The 19,800-nt window shown below is 36.7% G+C and overlaps 1 protein-coding gene across 5 annotated transcripts in view; it reads left to right on the forward strand.

Annotated features, from left to right (window-relative positions):
* Positions 1-794: 794 nt before the first annotated feature.
* LOC107862525 (serine/threonine-protein kinase ATM) overlaps positions 795-19,800 on the forward strand; it is a 71,218-nt gene continuing 52,212 nt past the window's right edge. Inside the window, exons 1-25 of one of the 5 annotated variants that reach the window (XM_047409716.1) lie at positions 795-1,108; positions 1,280-1,391; positions 1,473-1,616; positions 2,992-3,153; positions 3,251-3,446; positions 3,580-3,736; positions 3,823-3,962; positions 4,780-4,867; positions 5,215-5,318; positions 6,264-6,362; positions 6,559-6,615; positions 6,862-6,946; positions 7,572-7,646; positions 9,808-9,849; positions 9,981-10,051; positions 10,473-10,521; positions 10,668-10,739; positions 13,789-13,926; positions 14,027-14,116; positions 14,194-14,381; positions 14,603-15,203; positions 15,296-15,367; positions 15,464-15,628; positions 17,977-18,102; positions 18,235-18,362. In XM_047409716.1, the coding sequence (XP_047265672.1) occupies positions 1,028-1,108; positions 1,280-1,391; positions 1,473-1,616; positions 2,992-3,153; positions 3,251-3,446; positions 3,580-3,736; positions 3,823-3,962; positions 4,780-4,867; positions 5,215-5,318; positions 6,264-6,362; positions 6,559-6,615; positions 6,862-6,946; positions 7,572-7,646; positions 9,808-9,849; positions 9,981-10,051; positions 10,473-10,521; positions 10,668-10,739; positions 13,789-13,926; positions 14,027-14,116; positions 14,194-14,381; positions 14,603-15,203; positions 15,296-15,367; positions 15,464-15,628; positions 17,977-18,102; positions 18,235-18,362 (3,242 nt within the window). In that variant the 5' untranslated portion in view covers positions 795-1,027. Of the gene's footprint in view, positions 1,109-1,279; positions 1,392-1,472; positions 1,617-2,991; positions 3,158-3,250; positions 3,447-3,579; positions 3,737-3,822; positions 3,963-4,779; positions 4,868-5,214; positions 5,319-6,263; positions 6,363-6,558; positions 6,616-6,861; positions 6,947-7,571; positions 7,647-8,842; positions 9,040-9,463; positions 9,644-9,807; positions 9,850-9,980; positions 10,052-10,472; positions 10,522-10,667; positions 10,740-13,788; positions 13,927-14,026; positions 14,117-14,193; positions 14,382-14,602; positions 15,204-15,295; positions 15,368-15,463; positions 15,629-17,976; positions 18,103-18,234; positions 18,363-19,800 lie in introns of those variants that run through there. The other 4 variants (XM_047409715.1, XM_047409717.1, XM_047409719.1 and 1 more) reach the window with 4 other exon arrangements.

The following is a 19,800-nucleotide window of genomic DNA, read 5'->3' on the forward strand; positions in this document are numbered from 1 at the left end:
AACCTTCTAACTATATACATGTATATGAAATAAATATATATAAAAAAATTGTAACAGGCGTACAGCTAGAAGAATATGCACCTGCAATATGTATATAGAACTAAGCGAAATTATTTATCTTTAGCTAATGAAAATTTTATCTCGAATTAAAATGCTCAAATACAAAAATTGCAAACCTTTGGTAAGATGTCTCTCATTGTAACTTCAACAACTTTTCTTTTCGAAACAACACTTTTTCGTCTAAAAGTGCAAGATTCTCCTTTCTTCGACGGAATGAGTTAACAGAATCTATGAATTTCATCCTCAACCGTCTATTGAATTGTTGTTTGCTGGGTTAAGAATTGACGAAGATCGAAGACCATATGCCGCCGCTGTTTCTTGTTTCTCCAGTGGATACTTCGATGAAGAATAGGGAGACGATGATGACCGGAGACGCCATATGCTGCTGCCGTTTCTTGTTTCTCCAGTGGATGCTTCGACAAAGAATAGAGAGGCGAAAGTTTTTTGAAAAATACTTGAGGAGGAGTTTAGATATTAAATTAATGAAAAGAAGATACTAAGATAAATTTTTAGAGGACAATAAATATATCTTAATTTTTTAGAATATAAGTTATGAATCAAAAAATTTTAAAAGAAAGAATATAAATAAAAAATATCTATAATTTTTATTAAATAATGAAATTTTTAATAGTTAAAATATGTTGAATTGTGATTTTGTGAAATTTATCCTAATTATTTTTTGTTTGTCAAAAAAACAGGATAAGACGAAGAGCGGAGCGAACTGACAAAATTCCAGAAAACACGGAACCCGCCTTATAAAGGGTCTTTTTGTCTCTAAACCCCTTTTAGAATCTCAGTCTTTTCTCTCCGCAACGTTCACTCCCAATTTCTCCACTTCAAAACACTCCCCCTAACTTCTTCTCTTCCCGCGTATACCCAATCCATCAACGTTGGCGATACAAACCCTAGTTTGTTTCTGGAATGGTGTTATCATCACTATAGGCGAATATATACATTCAGTGATAATATGGCTAATAGTACTGTGACGTCCAGAGATATTCAGGACATCGTCTCCAAAATCTCTTCAGATAAAGCTAAATCTCGTGAAGTATAAACACTTAATACTCCGATTTTATGAATTTGTACTGAAGTTTTTGGGGTTAATTAAAAAATAAAACTTAATTCAAGCAGTTTTAAGTAATTTTGACGTCTAAAGAGTTCGGATGTGAGTGAACAACGTTATTAATTGGTTTGATTTTTTTTTTTTTTTTCAAATCAGGAAGGGATTAAGTTGTTAAATGCATGGTTAGAAGAAGGCCAAAGGTCTGTTGAATTCTGCAGATACATTGGGGAAAAGACCGCGAGGCTTAAACCAGATGAAATTCCTCATTGTGAGTATAGTTTTTAACATGTGCGTTGCTATGTACGAGTGCGTGGTAGATATTTGAGAGGGCTGTTTTAATTTTATGCAGCGGAGACGTGGCCCTTTCTTGTTACGTTGCTTACGAAGTGTGTGTCAGTGGAGATATCTGGGAGCAAAAAGCGTTTGCCAAAGTTGAATTATGCAAGAACTCTTAGGATATGTGTCCAACGAGCAGAAGATGCGAGATTCTCAGGTACTATATATTTATTGTCATTGTCAATTCTGTTTCTAGTCTCCACAGAATCTTTAGGTTGTTTCTGTTTATTTCTCATGAAGATGAATGCACTGAAAATATGTGTTTGCCTTGGTCCTGCGGAGAGATCCGTAAAACAGAACCTTATTTTGATATGGATGAATTCCACATAGATTGTATTTTTGTGCCGATATAAACTCAAATACAGACCTTAAGCAAAACACATATTAGTCTGCCTTTTGCCCTAACTGCTCAAACTGTTATTTCATGTCTCCAATTTGTAAGCATTGGTAATAAGCATGAGAAACCAATATCTTCGCATCTCCAACTATGCCGGACATGTGTACACTTGTATAACTATTAGAATATATACTTTCTTGATAAGTGGTATAAATATTAGAATATTGCAACGTGGGAGTGCGATTTTAGATCCATTTTCAATGATATTTTAGAGTTGCACTGTATTCTCTTAGATAAACGTTCATGCTTACTTTTGGTGGCACTGATTTTTTTTTTTTTTTTTTCATTTTGTTAATATCGGAAGGTAACTCACCCACGTCCTTGCATGTCTACCAGCAAAATGAAATTGCACTGTGGAAAATTTCATATCATAATGGAGCGTTTGAAGTTGCATGAGCCTAAAATCTAAAACTATCATTCCTTCAACATAGACTTGTTGGAACCTAGAGGAGTTCCTTCTATATACTTTTTTCTGTTTAGATGAAAGGTTAATATTGTCTTGTGATGTTAATTTTTTCAAGTGAATTGTAATTTTATTGAATAGGGAAAGCTCCGTATTCAAGAGGTATACAGAAAAAGTAGAGAATCTATTAAAAAGAATGCTTATCTATGAAAAGATACCTAATTTTCTGTGCATATAGGAATCGGGTGCACCAAAATGACATTAAAGCTGGAGGCTATTCCTCAAATGTATAAATATCAAGCTCTTTCCTTCAAAAGCTCTCATATTTCTCTCCCTACATTCTATCCACATAATTACCTAATGGAGAAACATCTCACGCCCAACCTTTTCTCTTCCATCCTCCGAAGGCCCAGCTAAATACTGCATCCTTAATAGTATCCAATATGGTCCATTGTATTCTGTACCATCTTAAAAGCTCCCACTATAGACTTTGATGCTCCCTGACAATGTGGTAAAATATGATTCACACTGTCTTCTGAGTGTTTACAAATGATGTACCAACCATCATATGTAATCCTTTCCTTTCTTAAGTTTTCAACCAGCATAATCACACAACCACCAACCAATCAAAAGAATCTTTTTTGGTATTATTCATGCACCAAGATGATGAAATTATTTCAATTTTTTGAAAAAGATGATGAAATAGTTTCATATGTTTACTATATCTGGCAGGCAAAGATTTCCCTCTTCTACCCGTGGCAAAATTGCTTTTCAATCATGTCTGGGATGTCTTAAAGGATACTCCTAGCTTTCAGTCCGAGTATGGAACTATTCTCCGGCATCTTTTGTCAGTGAGAACTTACCGTTTTCACATGAGGAAGCGGGTTTACTGTTGTAAGTAAGCAAGTATCTTTTTTTGGTTAAGCAAAGAGGTGCCTATAATCTGACATTCCTTTTCCATCTTTACTATAGTTTCTGTGTTAATCTGCAGGTTTGTTGCTTCTATACATGGAAAAGGCTGAAACAAGTTTACAAGAAAAAAGTGATGGCCAAATTAATCCAAGAGAGGAGGTCTTTCGCTGCATCACAACGCTTCATTCTCTTCTTGAAAATCCCCCTGGAGATTTTCCTGATACCCTTCAAGAGGATATTGTCAAGGGTTTTATTGGAATCTTTTCTTACGTAAGGTGAGAGATATTCATATCCTCATGCCTCTTGTTTTTTTATTAAATCTCTACTTTTGCCCACTGCTGGGCTTATGTTTTTTTCTTCTTATAATTGGTCCACATTCCACTGATCTCTTTAGTTTTTGTGGTTTAGGGATGAAGGGAAGATTTCACGCAAGCTAATCGAGTGCATTAACACATATTTGCTGAAGGATGGCCCAAATTTGGGTTCTAAATCTCTGGAAATCCATGATGCTCTGCAGCATTTTGTCTTCCGATGTTGGATGACAACCCTTGATCGCGGCTTAAAGGTGTACAATTTTACGAGATGCAGTACTACATGCCTATACCTATGCATCATATATGAATTTCTAATTTCCATCTCTTCTTTTAATAGGATTCACTTGTTCTTTATGCAAGGCTACAACTAAATTTGACGAGAGATCTCGCTGATGGGAGCTCTTTATTAGAACAACTTCAGGATGTGCTTGGGAAGGAATTAGATCATATGAGTAGTTGCACCATCAATTTACCCTGGTTAGTACTGTTATGGGTAGTGTAACTGTACCAAGCAGCCCGTGTAGGAAGCTCAACTCGAGGTCATCGATCTGTTTTTAGTGTCATGGAGGATTGGTAAACATGCTTGGGTTTCAAATACTCATGGACAAAAATGTCTTTTTTATTTAGCCTTTAAATGTTCCATGCGGAAGTATATGTTGGACACTCGATGCTTCTCCCAAAGCTCACCTCAGTCTACTGTCCAATATCCACAATCTTGCCTTAGCGCTCTTCTAATGGCCTCCGTTCCATTGTCCCATCTCTAGGTTTTCCCTTTCAAATCTACAACATCCTCAAATTTGATACTTTTCAGCAGCGGTGTCGTGGTAATCAAAAGCTAGAGCGCATTGCATCTTCAGCTCTAAAGTCTCTCTTTTTTTTTTTTCTTTTGCTATTATTTCCATCTAAAATCTGTTTCTGCAGATCCACCAACGAATCTGAATTTGCAAATGCACCAACTCTTTATGATCATTTGTTTCTCTTGTTCATTCATTTTGTATGCCTGTCTTTTGTTCAATTTTTCTTTTAATTTGAGCATGAAGAATGTGCTCCTTTTCCATAATATGAAGATTAGATCTGATTCTGAAGGACCTCGTAGATGAACTTCTAATTGAGTTTTGAGCTTGTTCATCATGGCCATCTTGGGTTAAAAGTGATAATTGAGCAGAGTTTGAATATCAACAACTCAGCCTAGCTCATTCATTTACATTGTGACAAGTTGCCATTTTTATATTTACAAAATATCAGATATTATGATTTTTCTCTAGACTTCTTAATGACCTGTCCTTCTGTACAGGAAAGACACAACCAGGGGCGACAAATGTGGAATCTTGACAAGCTCTCAATGTGGTCTTATGGAGCTTGCAGCACTTGTATTTTGCCGGGTAGTTGTTTGTTAAATTATTTTTGATTCAAAGTTTTGATCAGATGATGGTGTGCTCAGTGCTCTCTGTGAACTTTTAACTGTTCCATCAATCTTATTTCCTGTGAATTTGAGTCAATGTTCTGTCAATCTTATTTCCTGTGAATTTGAGTCAGTTATCTCTCGGTACTTCTAAAATTTTGGTATTATCATAGATTTTTGCAAGGTTAATATCTCTATATCAGATTCTTTGCTTGTGGATATAATGTGCATTTTTTCGTAGGAATGTATATCATTATCAGTTCTTTATAATCGTAAGCACCTGAGTTAAATAGGATGGCCTATTAACTTTGTGATTATGATTATCAGGCATGTGGCAGCACACCTGTAGCATCGCCATCTGAGAAACGAATTAGAAGGGAACATGTTGTAGTCCAGATAAGGGAAAGACTCTCAAGTGGAAAGTGGCCATGGTATGTTCTCTTGTGTGCTGTTCATAATCTTTCCCTCTAGCTACACATATATAGTATAGTGACATAAGTATCGCTATTGTAACTTTGCAACTGTAGTATTTGTAAGCAGTCCTTCCTGTAGTTGCTGCATGAGTTTTTGTGGTCTATTGATAGTTTAGTAATTTAAGTAGAAAGTTAATTTGTTTTTTCCATGATTCATCTTGGCTGTTACTGAAGAGCATTTAACGAGACAAGTTTGTTAGCAACACACAGCTTCTGACTTTTCCTCTTTAAGTCTTTATCTGTTGTTTATATGCATTATCTATTTATGTGTACGGGTTATCTGACATTTATTCTGCTATTTCCTCGTTACATTTTCTAGAAAGCCTCTTGATACTTAGGGGTCGTTTGGTTGGTAACAAATTATCCCGGGATTAGCTATCCCTGGATTAGTTATCCCACCATGTATATGGGATAACTTATCCCATCACTAAGACATAAATGGTGGGATAACAATCCCCTGACTAACTAATACCTCCAACCAAACATGGGATAAAATTATCCTACATTTTATCCCAGGACTATTATAACTTATTCCTCACACCGAACGATCCCTTAATAATTTCCATAGACTTTTGGTTGTGGTCTGTGCCATTTTCCCCTCTCATGCTGAGGTGGTGGCTAGAGAGAAGAGAAGTACAATAGGTGAAAGACCCTTCACAGTGATAAGTGGAATAAAGCTTGTTATTCTTGTTATTCTCTTGTTTTTATCACTGTTGAGCAGTGCCCGAAGAATTTATGCTAGGCATTTAAACATTCTAGTAGCATCAAATCTTGAGGTCATGGGCACTCCTATGGGCCTGTTTGCTATAAATGCGTATGCAATGATTGGTAGCACAATTAACCTAGTTTTTGAGAAATTTCTTAAATTTGTCAAGTTGTTCACTCTGTATGATTGGGTAACAGGCATGCAGCTTTCTGTTACCTCATCCACAATTATTACAATCGCATAAAGAAGGATCTGTTGATCAATTGGTTTGAAGGTATATGTGCAAGTTTTGAAAGGTTAGTTTTTTGGTCCTTGTTGCAGATGCTGTTGACTTTTTCTTTGTGTCGTAACTTATGGATCTAGTGTCCTGTAAGAGCATCTAGTAATTTTTTCCTGGCTACCTCCCTCTTATAATTTTAAAACTCTTTGCTTTTCAATCCAGTGCATGAGTCAGTTTAAACTGTGGATCTAGCAATGTTTGTTTTCTTTCAGGATAATAAATGATGCAAACATCGAGCATAGTTATGGAGGTCTCTTGTGGACATTAAGGTGTGTTCTGCCTGATTATCGTCAATGTATTAGCTTTATTGCATTGCACTGGAAATGTTGCACTGACGGCACTGATTAGTCTTCTATTATATATTGTTGCTGTTTGTGTTACTTCTATTTACTGGTGGTGATTTCTAACTTCGATTATGCTGCTCCATAGGATTCTGCATTAGAATGCTAATATATAAGAGTAATATGTTTTGTTTTTTCACATCTTCTTCTCAAATATACTCTCAACCTATCTAGGAGTCTTCAAGGACTTTCTTTGATGCTGCTGTTTCCTGTTCCTGCACTGCAAACATCATCGGAGCTGTCTTCCACATTGAGTGGGGTAATATCTGACTTTCCAAATATGTTGACATATTCAAGTTTTGACACTGTTATGTTCTCTTGTTCAAGTAGTTTCACTGACCTGTTTTGTTTTTGCGGTTAAATATGGAAAACTTTTTGTTGCCTTATAGCTAGGTCAGATTGTTATTTTTGAATATTTAAGTCATTTGCAATTTTGAGTTGCTCCATCTTTCTTGTACTTGTATGTTCATAATTTGGAAAAAGCTATAAAGTAAGAACCTAAAAACGGGGAAAATAGAATAGGATTAATTGGTGCAAGGATAGAAAAATGATTTTTTAATTCGAATTTGATGAAGTGACCATTCTAACCTTTCTGGTTATGATAATTGGGAACATTGAAGGGGGTATTTTAGCTAGATGTGATAGACATAAATCAAGTACACCAACTAGTTTGCTTCATTTGGTAACTGTTCTGATTTTGTTTTGAAGTAGTTTTAGCTCGTGCAAGTTGATTTTAAGTGCATTTTTGTGTGCAACTGTCACTTGGGAATTGGTGGTCCTTGGCAACAATTTTATAGAGACAACCCGATGAAATTTATTTATTTGTTTTTCTGGTTTAATTCTTTCGAATGCGGCCGCTAAATTTAGCTCGACTGTATTTGTAGGTTGAAACAGGTTGGCATTCGATATGGAACTGTGTTATTGGTGGTCTGCCCACATTTAGTACTTTTACAGCAGTTGTAAGTTGTGACTTTATTGATCTTCGGAAGATGGAATCCTGTTTCTTTATCTAGTATGGAGGTGTTATAGAATACTAGTAGTGTGCTTCCAAGTACTGACTCACTTTTCTGAGTCGTCTTTACTCAAATATATTTTTCCAATGAGGAAATGTGATCGAAGCCTCATGTAGGATAGGTAGTAGATGCTGGGCATGTATAACTTAAAAGGTATCTGGGGGAAGTGAATTAACTCATCTAGTATCATGCTCTTTTGCATTCCCCTTTTTTTGCGGCACAATTTGCCTGCAATTTGTGTGAAGGACTTAATTTAATTTACGTGTTATGTAATTTTTTTTGATCAAGTAAAAGTATTTTCATTCATAAACATGACCAAATTGGTCGCATACGTAGGTTACAAAAAGATCAAAACTCTACAAAGTATGAAGCTCTACAAAATCCACCCAATCCTCTAAGCAAGAAGGAGCTTTCTGTTTACACCAAAAGAAAATAAGAGAAGTCTTGGATTACCCTTTTAGAGCCTGTTTGGACTGACTTATTTTGAGGTGCTTTCGGCAAAATAGCTTTTTCAGCACTCTTGTTGTGTCTGGGTAAAATAAAAAATTGCCTTTAAGCACTTATGCTTATCAAGCTATAAGCCCATCCACACAGGCTGTTGCTCGTTCTTTTGTTGGTAATTAACAGGCTTTTGTTAATTAATCACCGTAGGAAAATTACAAGGTACAGCCATGAACACTCAAATGGCTGTCTGATGAAAATACTCTGGCTATCTCATTAGAAAATTCTCATACCCACTTCTGCCTTTCTACTCTAGAGGTTCTAAGACTCGTAACTCTAAGTTGCAGTGACAACAAGACCAAAGCGAACGCCAACAGCAGCATTTTTCAACTAAAAAGAAAGTGATTGCATCTTGCTCTGTAGCTTCGCAGTTGCCCTGACATTGCAAACACATGCAATATCTGTAGCAATATGACCCCGTCTCTAAAATGTGCTCAAACAACCTTTGATTCTTCTCGTACCACAAAGCTTGCACTACTTCAACATATACCATTTTAAAGATCTGAGTACTCTTTTCTCTAGCTTTCTGAATCAATCAACATAAATGTTGGACCCAAGTTCGTGCAGAGTATGGGCTATCTTGCAACCAGGTTAGTATCCTATTCCACAAGTTTCCGGTATACTGACACTCTGCAAAAAGGTGGTTTCTGGACTCGATATGGATCTGGCAGAGGACACATTTAGGATCATACAATAATCCGCATTTAGTCAATCGATAAACAGTGAGCAGCCTATTCTGGAGTTGCTACCACATTGTGAATCTTGATTTTGGTCCTGCTAAATTACCGAACACAAGACATCTCCAATTCACTTTGTTGAAAGTTCCCAACATATTCAGGTACAGTTCCCTAATCATACTCTCTTCCTTATAGTTGGATAGACAACTTGAGCTAAACCACATCTTGCCTCAAAGATTTTCCTCATCATCCAACATGTTTGCTGGGGAATCTTCATATGCTCAAATCTTTTCCTTTTTATGTAGTGTACCTGTACCCATCGAATTCACAACCTTCCCTTGTGAGCCAAGTCCCAGCATGTTTAAATTATAGCAGCTTGGTTCCACAACTTCATATTAATTAGTTTCAACCCCCTGTAGATTTTTTTTTTTTCAACCTCTTCCCTCATCAAAAAACTTCTCATTAAAGAGTGTGAAACCATAACTACGATGAAGGTCAAAAAAATTGGTTCATCCTGATATGCGTTTCATTTTCAGAACTTAATTGTTTTGAGGACCTTACCTTATGTGATGTTTTTCTCCAAAGGTACTTTAATTATGAATGCATGTTTTGTTAATGAGTCTTCAAAGTTCCATTTAAGAAAAATTGAACTGAAGCCAGAGTGTGTTTGGGATGCAAGTTCCCAACAAATAAAAAGAAAAAACTGATGCAAGTAACAGGCTTCATAGCAGACTGTCTTCAACATATCTTCATTCTGATCAACTGGTGAGACAAAAACAAAGCAAGTGAAATGTTTTCTGTTAAAATTATTATATGTTATTTAATTTCTCTGTAAGCAGTTTTTTCTTAAGTGACATTTGAGAGTTTCTTTAAGTGTAAGACAAGTTATTAGGCTACTTGTTAACTTTCTTGTTTCTGTATATGTGCAGGTGGATGCTGCATTAATGCTACTTAGAAACTTAATACTCAATGTAAACACTATCTTTTGCAGAAATTGTGATATTTTCTTTACTTATTTCTGTTGGAATATTTTGGAGGTCTTCCTCTTGTAGTATGTAGCTACATCAGTATGTTAATGTCCTTGCTTTGTTATTTCTTTTAGGATACAACAAATACATATCTTGTGCCCCAGGACTTGTGGGATCTTCGATTACTTAAACGTGTGCCATCAATGTAAGTAATATTTTCTTTTCTTATAGTTACATGGGAATTAGTATATGAGCCTGTTGTATAGAAGATTCTTTTTTCTTTTTGGTGCAGCAAACGAGGTTCGTTGTTGTATAGAAAGTCAGTTCGTAAAAAACATCTCTTTTTGTATTTTTTCTACTTTTTGTTATACCTCTTGTATACGGGCTCTGCGCATTCTTTCAATAAATTTCTTTTACCGTATCAAAAAAAAAAAAGATCTTGGTTTCAATAGTATTCAATGACTAGATTCCCTTCTTTTATGTCCTTCGAGATATATGATTATTCTATGATAACTTCTGAAGGAGTTTGATCAATTATGAAATTTTTGACTTGAAGTATTTTACTTGCTACTCTTTTAGATCTGCTCTGGTTTGAGATCTCCTAATCTATCCACTTTTATTTTCAGATCTTTTTTGTGCTTCATTTCATGTTACTTTTCAAGGAAAGGCTACCAAGTAAGTGCTCCTCTAATAAGTTCAATTCTGGTTTTGCTTTATTGTCCTCTGTGGGTTTCCGACAAGGGTTGGGAAAGAACTATGTATCTTGTTTGTTCCTATCCTTTAAAATATTATCTTCTTTTCTCCTCCTTTTTCTTCTGTAGGGTGATCTTAGAGACACTTTATATTTGAGGCAAGATCTTTTGAGAGCTGTTTTAGCTTTTCCTTTCTGGAAGGTTTGTTTATTTTATATTGCTCTATGATTGTCATTTTTTTTTGTTTGGATAAAGTAGTATTTTATTGATGTTTTATTATAATAAACGTTATATAGAAGTAATATATCAAAGGTAAGGAGGCTACAGAAAAATATTGTTCTCCCGCCTCTAGAAAAGACAACTAATCATCTATACGAATAGGGATCTTGTGGATGCAACAAAACTTGAAATAACGAACTAATGAGTGTTCCTAATCTGCGCAAAAGATCATAATCTCCCTTCCGGATGCATCTATTCCTTTCCCTTCAAAGTACCCTCATAAGTGTAATTATCAGTCACCTGATTTCGGCCAACAATGGTGACTGAAAATGTGAAGAACATGAAAAATGCAACAATGGTATTTCATGACTCTCCACATTCCGCTTCTAACCTGAATTTCAGCCACTGATCTCTAGAGCAACAACAAAAAAAAATTTCCTTACAACTTCTCTTCCTCTACCCAGAACCTTCCCCCCATGATATCCCAATTATTCGGTCATATCTCCCACATGTAGACTACCACCCTTAATTGAAGAGTTGACTTCCTTTTCTCCATGGGATGATGTTTTGTTAACTTTCATCTAATGGAAAGTTCCTTTGAAAAATGTTTGTTTATATCTGCCAAACTAGCTGGAAGTTGAGCAGATATGAAAATACATATAGAACTGGAGAATCTGCTTTAGGTTAGGGCAGTTTATTCGTATGTAAGAGAATGTTGTTGCTGGCTTGCTAATTTCTATATTTGGAGCACTGGGCTCCATGCTGTGCTTTCTTTGTAACTAGTTCCCTGGGGCAGTTCCAAATTAGAGGAGGAAGAGAACCCACCTTGCTTCTAGCAATCTGTACAAGGTTGAGACCTTATGACGCTTCTCCCTCTGAAGTGATTCACTGCTTTTGAGATGATCTGCTGCTGTCTGAATTGCCGGAACCAAATCAATATCCCTCTTTGATGTCTCTATTGGCCATGCTCTGGTGCTTTTCACTTGGGTTCTTGTTGTGAGCTCCTTCTACAACTTTGTCCTCTCGCCCAAAAAACAGGAAAAACATGGGTAAAACTGGATGTTCCTGCCCTAACCCCCTTTATTGTTAAGGGTTCTGTTGGTGAGTCATTTATCAATCCCTAGAACCTTACTGAAAACATGCAAGGATTGATCATGCTCTCCACTTGGCGACAAAACCCTTCTCTCTTATAGCAATCTCCGGGAAGCCCCGGTTAACATGGTACTATCAACAACAACAACAACAACATACTCAGTATATTCCCACCAAGTGTGGTCTGGGGAGGGTAAGTGTACGCAGTCCATACCACTACCTCAGAGGTGAGATAGAGAGGCTGTTTCCGATAGATCTCCGGCTCAAAATAAAACAATCTAGACCAGGAATAGTAAAAGGACATGATATAATAGAAATCAACACATCCAATAATACCATATACAAGATACACCAAGTGATACAACAAATGGTACAACATCCTAAACTAATATTAACCTTATACCCTAATCCGCCTTCTCCACAACTTCCTATCTAAGGTCATGTCTTTGGTAAGCTGGAGCTGCTCCATGTTATGTCTAATCATGTCCCTCCAATATTTCTTCGGTTTACCTCTCCCCCGCTTGAAACAATCCCTAGCCAACCTCTCACACCTCCGCACTATGCATCATCACATGACTGAACCATTTCAACCTCGCTTCCCTTATCTTGGCTAACACTGAAGCCACTCCCACCTTATCTCGAATAACCTTATTTCTAATGCTATTTTTCCTAGTACACCCACACATTCACCGAAGCATTTTCATCTGCGCCACCTTCATCTTTTGGATGTGGGCCTTCTTCACAGGCCAATACTCTGCCCCATACAACAAAGCCGATCTAACCACCACTCTCTAGAACTTGCCTTTTAAGTTTAGGAGGTACCTTTTTGTCATACAAGATTCTGGAGGTGAGCCTCCATTTCATCCACCCTACCCCAATCTGATGAGTGACATCTTCGTCAATCTCTCCATTCCCTTCAATCATAGACCCATATACTTGAAACTATCTCTCTTAAGTCTTATGAATGGAATAAATATCAAGCTTAATAACCACATTGGACTCATGAGACACCTCACTGAACTTACAATCCGAATATTCCGTCTTGGACCTATTCAACCTAAACCCTTTAGACTGAGTTTGCCTTCAAACCTCCAATTTAGCATTAACTCCACTACATGTCTTATTAATCAATACTACATCATTCGCAAAAAGCAAACAGTAAGGCACCTCACCTTGAATTTGTCGCGTCAAAATATCCAGCACCAAGGCAAAAAGAAACGGACTAAGCGTCAATCCTTGGTGTAACCCCATCAAGAAGGGAAAGTGCTCCAATCCTTTCTCCCAGTCCTAACTCGAGTTTTGGCTCCGTCGTACATATCCTTAATAGCCCTAGCATACTCCATAGATACACCTCTAGCCTCCAAACACCTCCACAAAACCTCCCTGGGAACTCTATCATAGGCCTTTTCTGAGTCGATAAACACCATGTGCAAGTCCTTCTTCCTTCCCCTATACTGCTCTACCAGTCTCCTAACGAGATGGATGACTTCAGTAGTCAAGCGTCCCGGCAAAAATCCAAACTGATTTTCAGAAATAGTAACAATCCTCCGCAACCTCAACTCTACCACCCTCTTCCACACCTTCATAGTGTCTCAACAACTTGATACCCCTATAATTTTTGCAATCCTGAATGTCACCCTTGTTCTTATTCAACGGAATCATCGTACTCTACCTCCAAGCTTCAGGCATTTTAGCCGTCTTTAAAATTATGTTAATCAACCAAGTCAACCACTTCCTCAAAATCAGCTGAACTTGAAATTCTAGGATCCTCTCCTTCCAATCTGAAGTCAATCCACTCAAGATATTGCTTTAAGCATATAAAGACACTCAAGATATTGCTTTAAGCATATAAAGAAAATATTGCACAGTGATATTGCATGTTCTCAGCAAAAAGCAGATGGTTTTTCTGTTAATGGTGGTGTGTTGCTTTCACATGTAGGAATGTTCAATGTTGAATAAACAGCTGGTTTCTCTATTGCCAACAGCTGTTTATGCTCTTTGTACCGGTGGTACACCATTGTTCGATAAAGGACTTTACCCATTACACTACGTTCCTGAAACCTTGAATGATGTGAAGGTATATATTGTTGTTTTTGGATTGTTTTATGCTTATACCTATGCTCTCTCTCATGAATATTGTTAAGTTGACTAAGATACTGAAATTCCTATTGTTGTAGGTTGAAGATCACACACATGAAAGTGTGCATGATCTTTTTGAATGCTCTGTTGAAGTTCTTGCAAGGATCGGCCAGGAATCTGATCTGGAGGTGTTACACTCTTTTGTTGTGTTTTCTTCTCTTTGTGGTCAAAGTCTTTATCACAATAGACTTTTTACTGGTTTCAGGATATTCTACCACCTCGTTGCCAAAGCTTACGTCTTCCCCGACAGATCAGAGATCCACTTTGTCACGAAGTCGAAAATCACATTCTTGAAATTATTAAAGATGAAGAATGTGAAAAGATGCTTCTATCTGATGTCATTTTCCTCTGTGCTATTTTATCAAACTTCATGTATTGCTCATACAGTACAAGGTCTATCCTTTTCTCTTTAATGTTTGCTAGTTTCGGTCTTAATCTTAATAATTGTCTATGATAATGACATGAATACATTTTTCCTTACTGGTACATTAACAACATTGAACTGATTTTTAACATTCTCTTTTTGCCCTCTGCTTTTAAGTTACATCTCCTGCTTGCAATGGAATGCCTAATCTTTTTGTTTGTGTTATACTTCATGTGCTGTTCACTCTTAGGACAGGAGAAGAAATTGTGCCTTGCCTTGCCACTCTGAGTCAATATGTGTCGAAGTTGTTGGATCGAGCTGCTTGTATCTTGGAGAAAAGTTGTGACGACCTTGTTTCTGGTTTGTTGGGTTCAAGGTCAATTTTTGACACAATTGGCACCATTCGTGTGTCCTTTGAAAGTTTTCTATGCTCCCCATTATTTAATGAAATGCAAATCGACAATAGCATAGACATACTGGCTGCAGTAATCCAATCTGTGGAGAGGCTTCTGAAGGTTCTTGCTAAACTGTATGAAGGATCCTTAAGTAGTGGAAGTAATATTCATTCAAAGAGGGGCGGCCTTGACTCTTCTGCATCAGTTTCTAGTCAAGATTCTCATCCAGTAAATAGCCGCACTAGTATGATCATAGACATGGAGTTGGATGTGAACATTGGTTCTAAAGACGCTGACTCTGTGAGCATTGGGGGAAAAGCTACTGCCGATATATTGGTTTCATCTGTAAATCAGAGAATGGAAGTTGTATCGATCATCACAAAATTCTTTTCAGCTTCACCATTTCACACATGGGATGTCATGTTTGAGCTCATGGAGAAAGAAAGTGACCCAAGGGTAACCCTATTGGAATTATCTGTTCTGGAATTGTTTCTTGATGATACTGCATTTGTTGATGAATATCTTGCTGACATTTGATTTCTAATTAGGTCCTTGAATTAATCGTACACGGGCTTTGTCAACATCCTCATTGGTCTTCTAGCAGAAAGTTCTTAAATTTGGTAATGTGGCTCTTTGAAGTTTATTTGTCTTAGTTACTACAAGTTATTTATGCCTTGAAAGCTCTGATAATTACTTAATTCTTCTTCTCTCTGCAGATTACATCCTTAAATGATTTCCTAGACATACAGATGAATCTCAAGGTCCAGTCTCTAAATGTGCTAGTGGCCATCTGCAGTTTGTTGGAGAGACTGTTATCCTTTGATGGTGTTGCAAAGTACCCAAAGAGAACTTTGTCTTCACGGGAAAGATTGTCTGAAGAGGTATAATTGGTATATCTTATATTTTATCTGCATGTTACATGGTGCTAAATGTAGTTCTAGTTAAACCAAACTATGTCTTCTAAAGGAAGTTCCATATATATTACACGATTCTTAGAGTTCTTAAATGTAGTCTACACTGGTACACTTTTATCATTTTAAGGCTTTTTCGATTGTATAATATGTCAAGACTCCATTCTGAATAAATGTGTACTCCGTATCGCGTAAAACTCCATAGGATAAAATGAAATAGTAAATCAGGATGTCTTTGATAGGAAAATGGACCTTATATTTTATCTGCATGTTACATGGTGCTAAATGTAGTTTTAGTTAAACCAAACTATGTCTTCTAAATGAAGTTCCATATATATTACACGATTCTTAGAGTTCTTAAATGTAGTCTACACTGGTACACTTGTATCATTTTAAGGCTTTTTCAGAATGTATAATATGTCAAGACTCCATCCTGAATAGTGAATAAATGTGTACTCCGTATCGAGTAAAACTCCATAAGATAAAATGAAATAGTAAATCAGGATGTCTTTGATAGGAAGATGGACCTTTTTAGCTGATACTTCACGAACTTACAATCGGTCACAACAAGGATCAGAACTAGGATGTTACACTGTTAAATTACTTTTTAAGTTCCCTAAGATTCTTATCGTTAGTTAACTGACATGATAAATTAATGATCTAACAGATTTCTTACTTGGAACCGTACGAATTCCTATTAAATCATCGGAAAAGGGTCATATATCCTTGTACTATCAGAAATAGTTTAATATACCCCTTGTTATACTTTCGGTTCAAACATACCCCTTCTGCTATACTTTCTGTTCAAAAATACCCCTCTTATTATATTTTGACACAAATTTACCCTTCATTTTGACCAAGGGGCACATGTAAAGCTCAAAATCGAATAACTTACCCCCAATTTTAAATACGTGATTCCTTTAGTCCCCCGTTTAACCAGATCCAATCCATTTTCTCTTCTTTTCATGTTCTTCTCATAAGACCAAAATTTGAGTTTTCTTGATGATTTTGCATGATAAATGGAGTTTGCCAGAATTCATCTTCTCCTTTTTCAACTCTGTCGATGTGCTTCCTTGATAATCTTCAATGAGTTTAATTGGTTAGTCTGATGAAGTGACTAGTAGGAAATGTATGCCACTCAAATAGATAGGAGGGATAGGTTAAGAGAATATAGGCAGCAACAAGTGGCTGCATTGGAATAGGATGAAGGAGAAAGAATAAAAAGTAGGTAAACTCATGGAAAAAGAGGTAGAAAGATGCTGCTCTGGAGAATGGTGGAGATTCAGTGAGTGGAGGGCACGAGGAAGGACCAGATTCTGGAAAATATGTGATGCGATGAAGGAATTCCACAAGATAATGCATCAAGTCCATGAATTAGATAGAAGAAGGATGAAAATGTACAAAAATCTTTTTGAGTATTAGAATTGCGAAATATGATCATTTAATTTATTCCTCAAGAAAATTTAATGATGATGAATTTCGGGGAACCCCTTTTTTTCTGGTTTTGAGAACTCAGATTTGGGTTTTGAGAGGAGAAGATGGAAAAAAAAAGCAAATGGTCGGATCGTGTTAAGTGGGTGACTAAAGGAATCGAGAATTTAAAATTGAGTGTGTCAGTTGATTCTGAGCTTGACACTTGTCCCCCTGTTAAAATTAAGGGCAAATTTGTGTGGAAGTATAATAGGAGGAGGGGTATATTTGGACTGGAAGTATAAATGAAGGGGTATATTTGGACCGAAGTATAACGAGGGATATATTTACTCTATTTCTGATAGTACATGGTCATATCTGACCCTTTTCCGTTAAATCATTATAGACCGGATTTCCTTTGTCATACACTTAAATTAGAAGTGTCAGTTTTCTTACTGTAATTTATAATTAAAACTGCAAGTTTCTTGTGTTATAAACGTAGAATAAAATAAAATCCTATGTAAGAGATTTACCAGTTAAAGAAGAAGATGTAGTACAGTGCTCCAGCCAATGCAATTTAAACATTGGTAGGTTTCTGTCAAAGGCAACCACCAGAACTTCTTTATGACAAAACATTATCGTTAATTTAATACTTTTTTTAAATATTCCTCTGAAATATTTGCTCTTATATGGTCCAAAGGTTATATATTTCTACCAACATCACTGCTAGATCTGCGATGCAGCTTAATGCCTTACTCACATAATGTTTTAGTAGTATTTTTTTTAATTGGGTGGAAAGATGTTTTCCTTAGTGTTGTTGCTTCTCTCTTTTCTTGAACAATAGAATCTCCTTTCTTGTTCCTAATATAACTTTCTCAATTTGCATGTTCTGTGAAATGGGGTTGTAGGGCTTGAGTTCTCTGGGAGACCTGGTGAACAAAATTGCAGACAGTGACCTCTTTGATTGGGTTGGCCGGACTAAGCTTATTGATTGCATTTGCAATTTCATTTTAGTGGATCCGCAGACTGGTCAGGTATCGCCTTTTAAATCTTGATAAAGAAAGATTGGGAACGTGGTCGCTTTTCCTTTTTGTCTAGTTTCATTTTAATTTCTGATGTACAATAACATCATTTTCTTTCATGACCCCTGCTTCAAATTTGAGCAGTCCATGATTGAGAAGCTGTTGTTGATGCTTCGCGATCCTGATTATCGAGTTAGGTTATGCTTTGCTCAGCGGGTTGGTGTGCTTTTCCAAACTTGGGATGGTCATTTTGAATTGTTCCAGGACATATGGTATGACATTAGTTTTTTCTTTTGCTTTTTGGTGCACTGTTACCTTTTTAAGTCTGTCAAAAACTTACTGCTTGGCCAGAGATAACTATCCTAATTAGCATCAAGTGAAGTAGCATGGTTATTAGTGATCACACAGTCAATTACTTTTCTTACTTAGAATTCTTTGAGAATTACTTTTATTACGTAGAATTCTTTTAGAGTTCTCTATTTAAATCAAGTGCATGCTAATGTGATGTAACTGTGGTTGGACTAAAACATGAACCCTAATTTTCTTTATGCTACTAAATAGAAAAAAGGTGTTGCTTGTAATCTTTGCATGGAAAATCTACAAACTATTCCAGGAACCCTTTTAAGGAGCCATACCATTTTGTTGAAGCAAGAACATCTGCTTACAACAACTACAACATACCCAGTGTAGTCCCACAAAGTGGGGTCTGCTGAGGGTAGAGTGTATGCGGACCTTACCCCTACCTCAGAGGTAGATTTTCCGATAGACCCCCGGCTCAAGAAAGACAGTCCAAAGCAGTCCCCAAAAAGAAGTAATGGAAGTACAAGAAACAATAAACAATAAACAATAATAAAAATAGCAAATAGTAACAGAACGGAATCTACAACTAAACAATACAATAATTGAGATACAAGACACAACAGATAGTAACAAAATAGAACTCGAAGGACAAGAAACTATTGGAGCAGCAAGAAAATTGCTTACATTTAAAGAAAATGCATGCAGTTTGAGAGTTCTACAAGGATTTCGCAGTTCTACTGTAATTCATCTTTTGTTTGTTGAATAATGATTTTCCTGTATTGCCCCTGGGGATTAGCACAATTGGCAAAGGTTGAGGGACTTGTGTATTAGGTCACAGGTTCAGGTCTTGCTCCGAGCAAACTAACTCGGGTATTTAAGTGGAGAAAAGGGTAGAGGGTTTTCTCATCATCCCCCACATTCGAAGGATGCGGTTGGCGTGGTCAGCTCCTCTTGGTCATATAAAATAGTGATTATCCTTCTCCCTTGATTTGATAAATTCATTTCAAGTAGGTTGGTAATGTCTAAACGGGTTTATGAAATTAGAAAAGGAAAATTCACCAATAACATTTTGGGCAAAGTCCTTGCTTAGTTTGAATCAAGGAGACATGACTGAGGGGAGGAAAAATTATTTAATATTTGTTTGTCTTTCACTTATTTGAGGTTTGGAGGTTTGGAGGCAAAACCCTTGAATCTAAGGGGTTCAGGTTGAGTAGGTCCAAGATGGAATATATGGAATGTAAGTTTAGTGAGGTGAGGCAGGAGGATGATGTCGTGGTAAGGTTGCATTCCCAGGAGATCCGAAAGAGGGATAGTTTTAGGTATCTTGGGTCTATGATTCAGGGGAATGGTGAGATTGATGAGGATGTCTCTAACCGTATTGGAGCTGGTTGGATGAAATGGAGGCTCGCC

The sequence above is a fragment of the Capsicum annuum genome, chromosome 3 (genome assembly GCF_002878395.1).
Source record: "Capsicum annuum cultivar UCD-10X-F1 chromosome 3, UCD10Xv1.1, whole genome shotgun sequence".
Classification (NCBI taxonomy): Eukaryota; Viridiplantae; Streptophyta; class Magnoliopsida; order Solanales; family Solanaceae; genus Capsicum; species Capsicum annuum.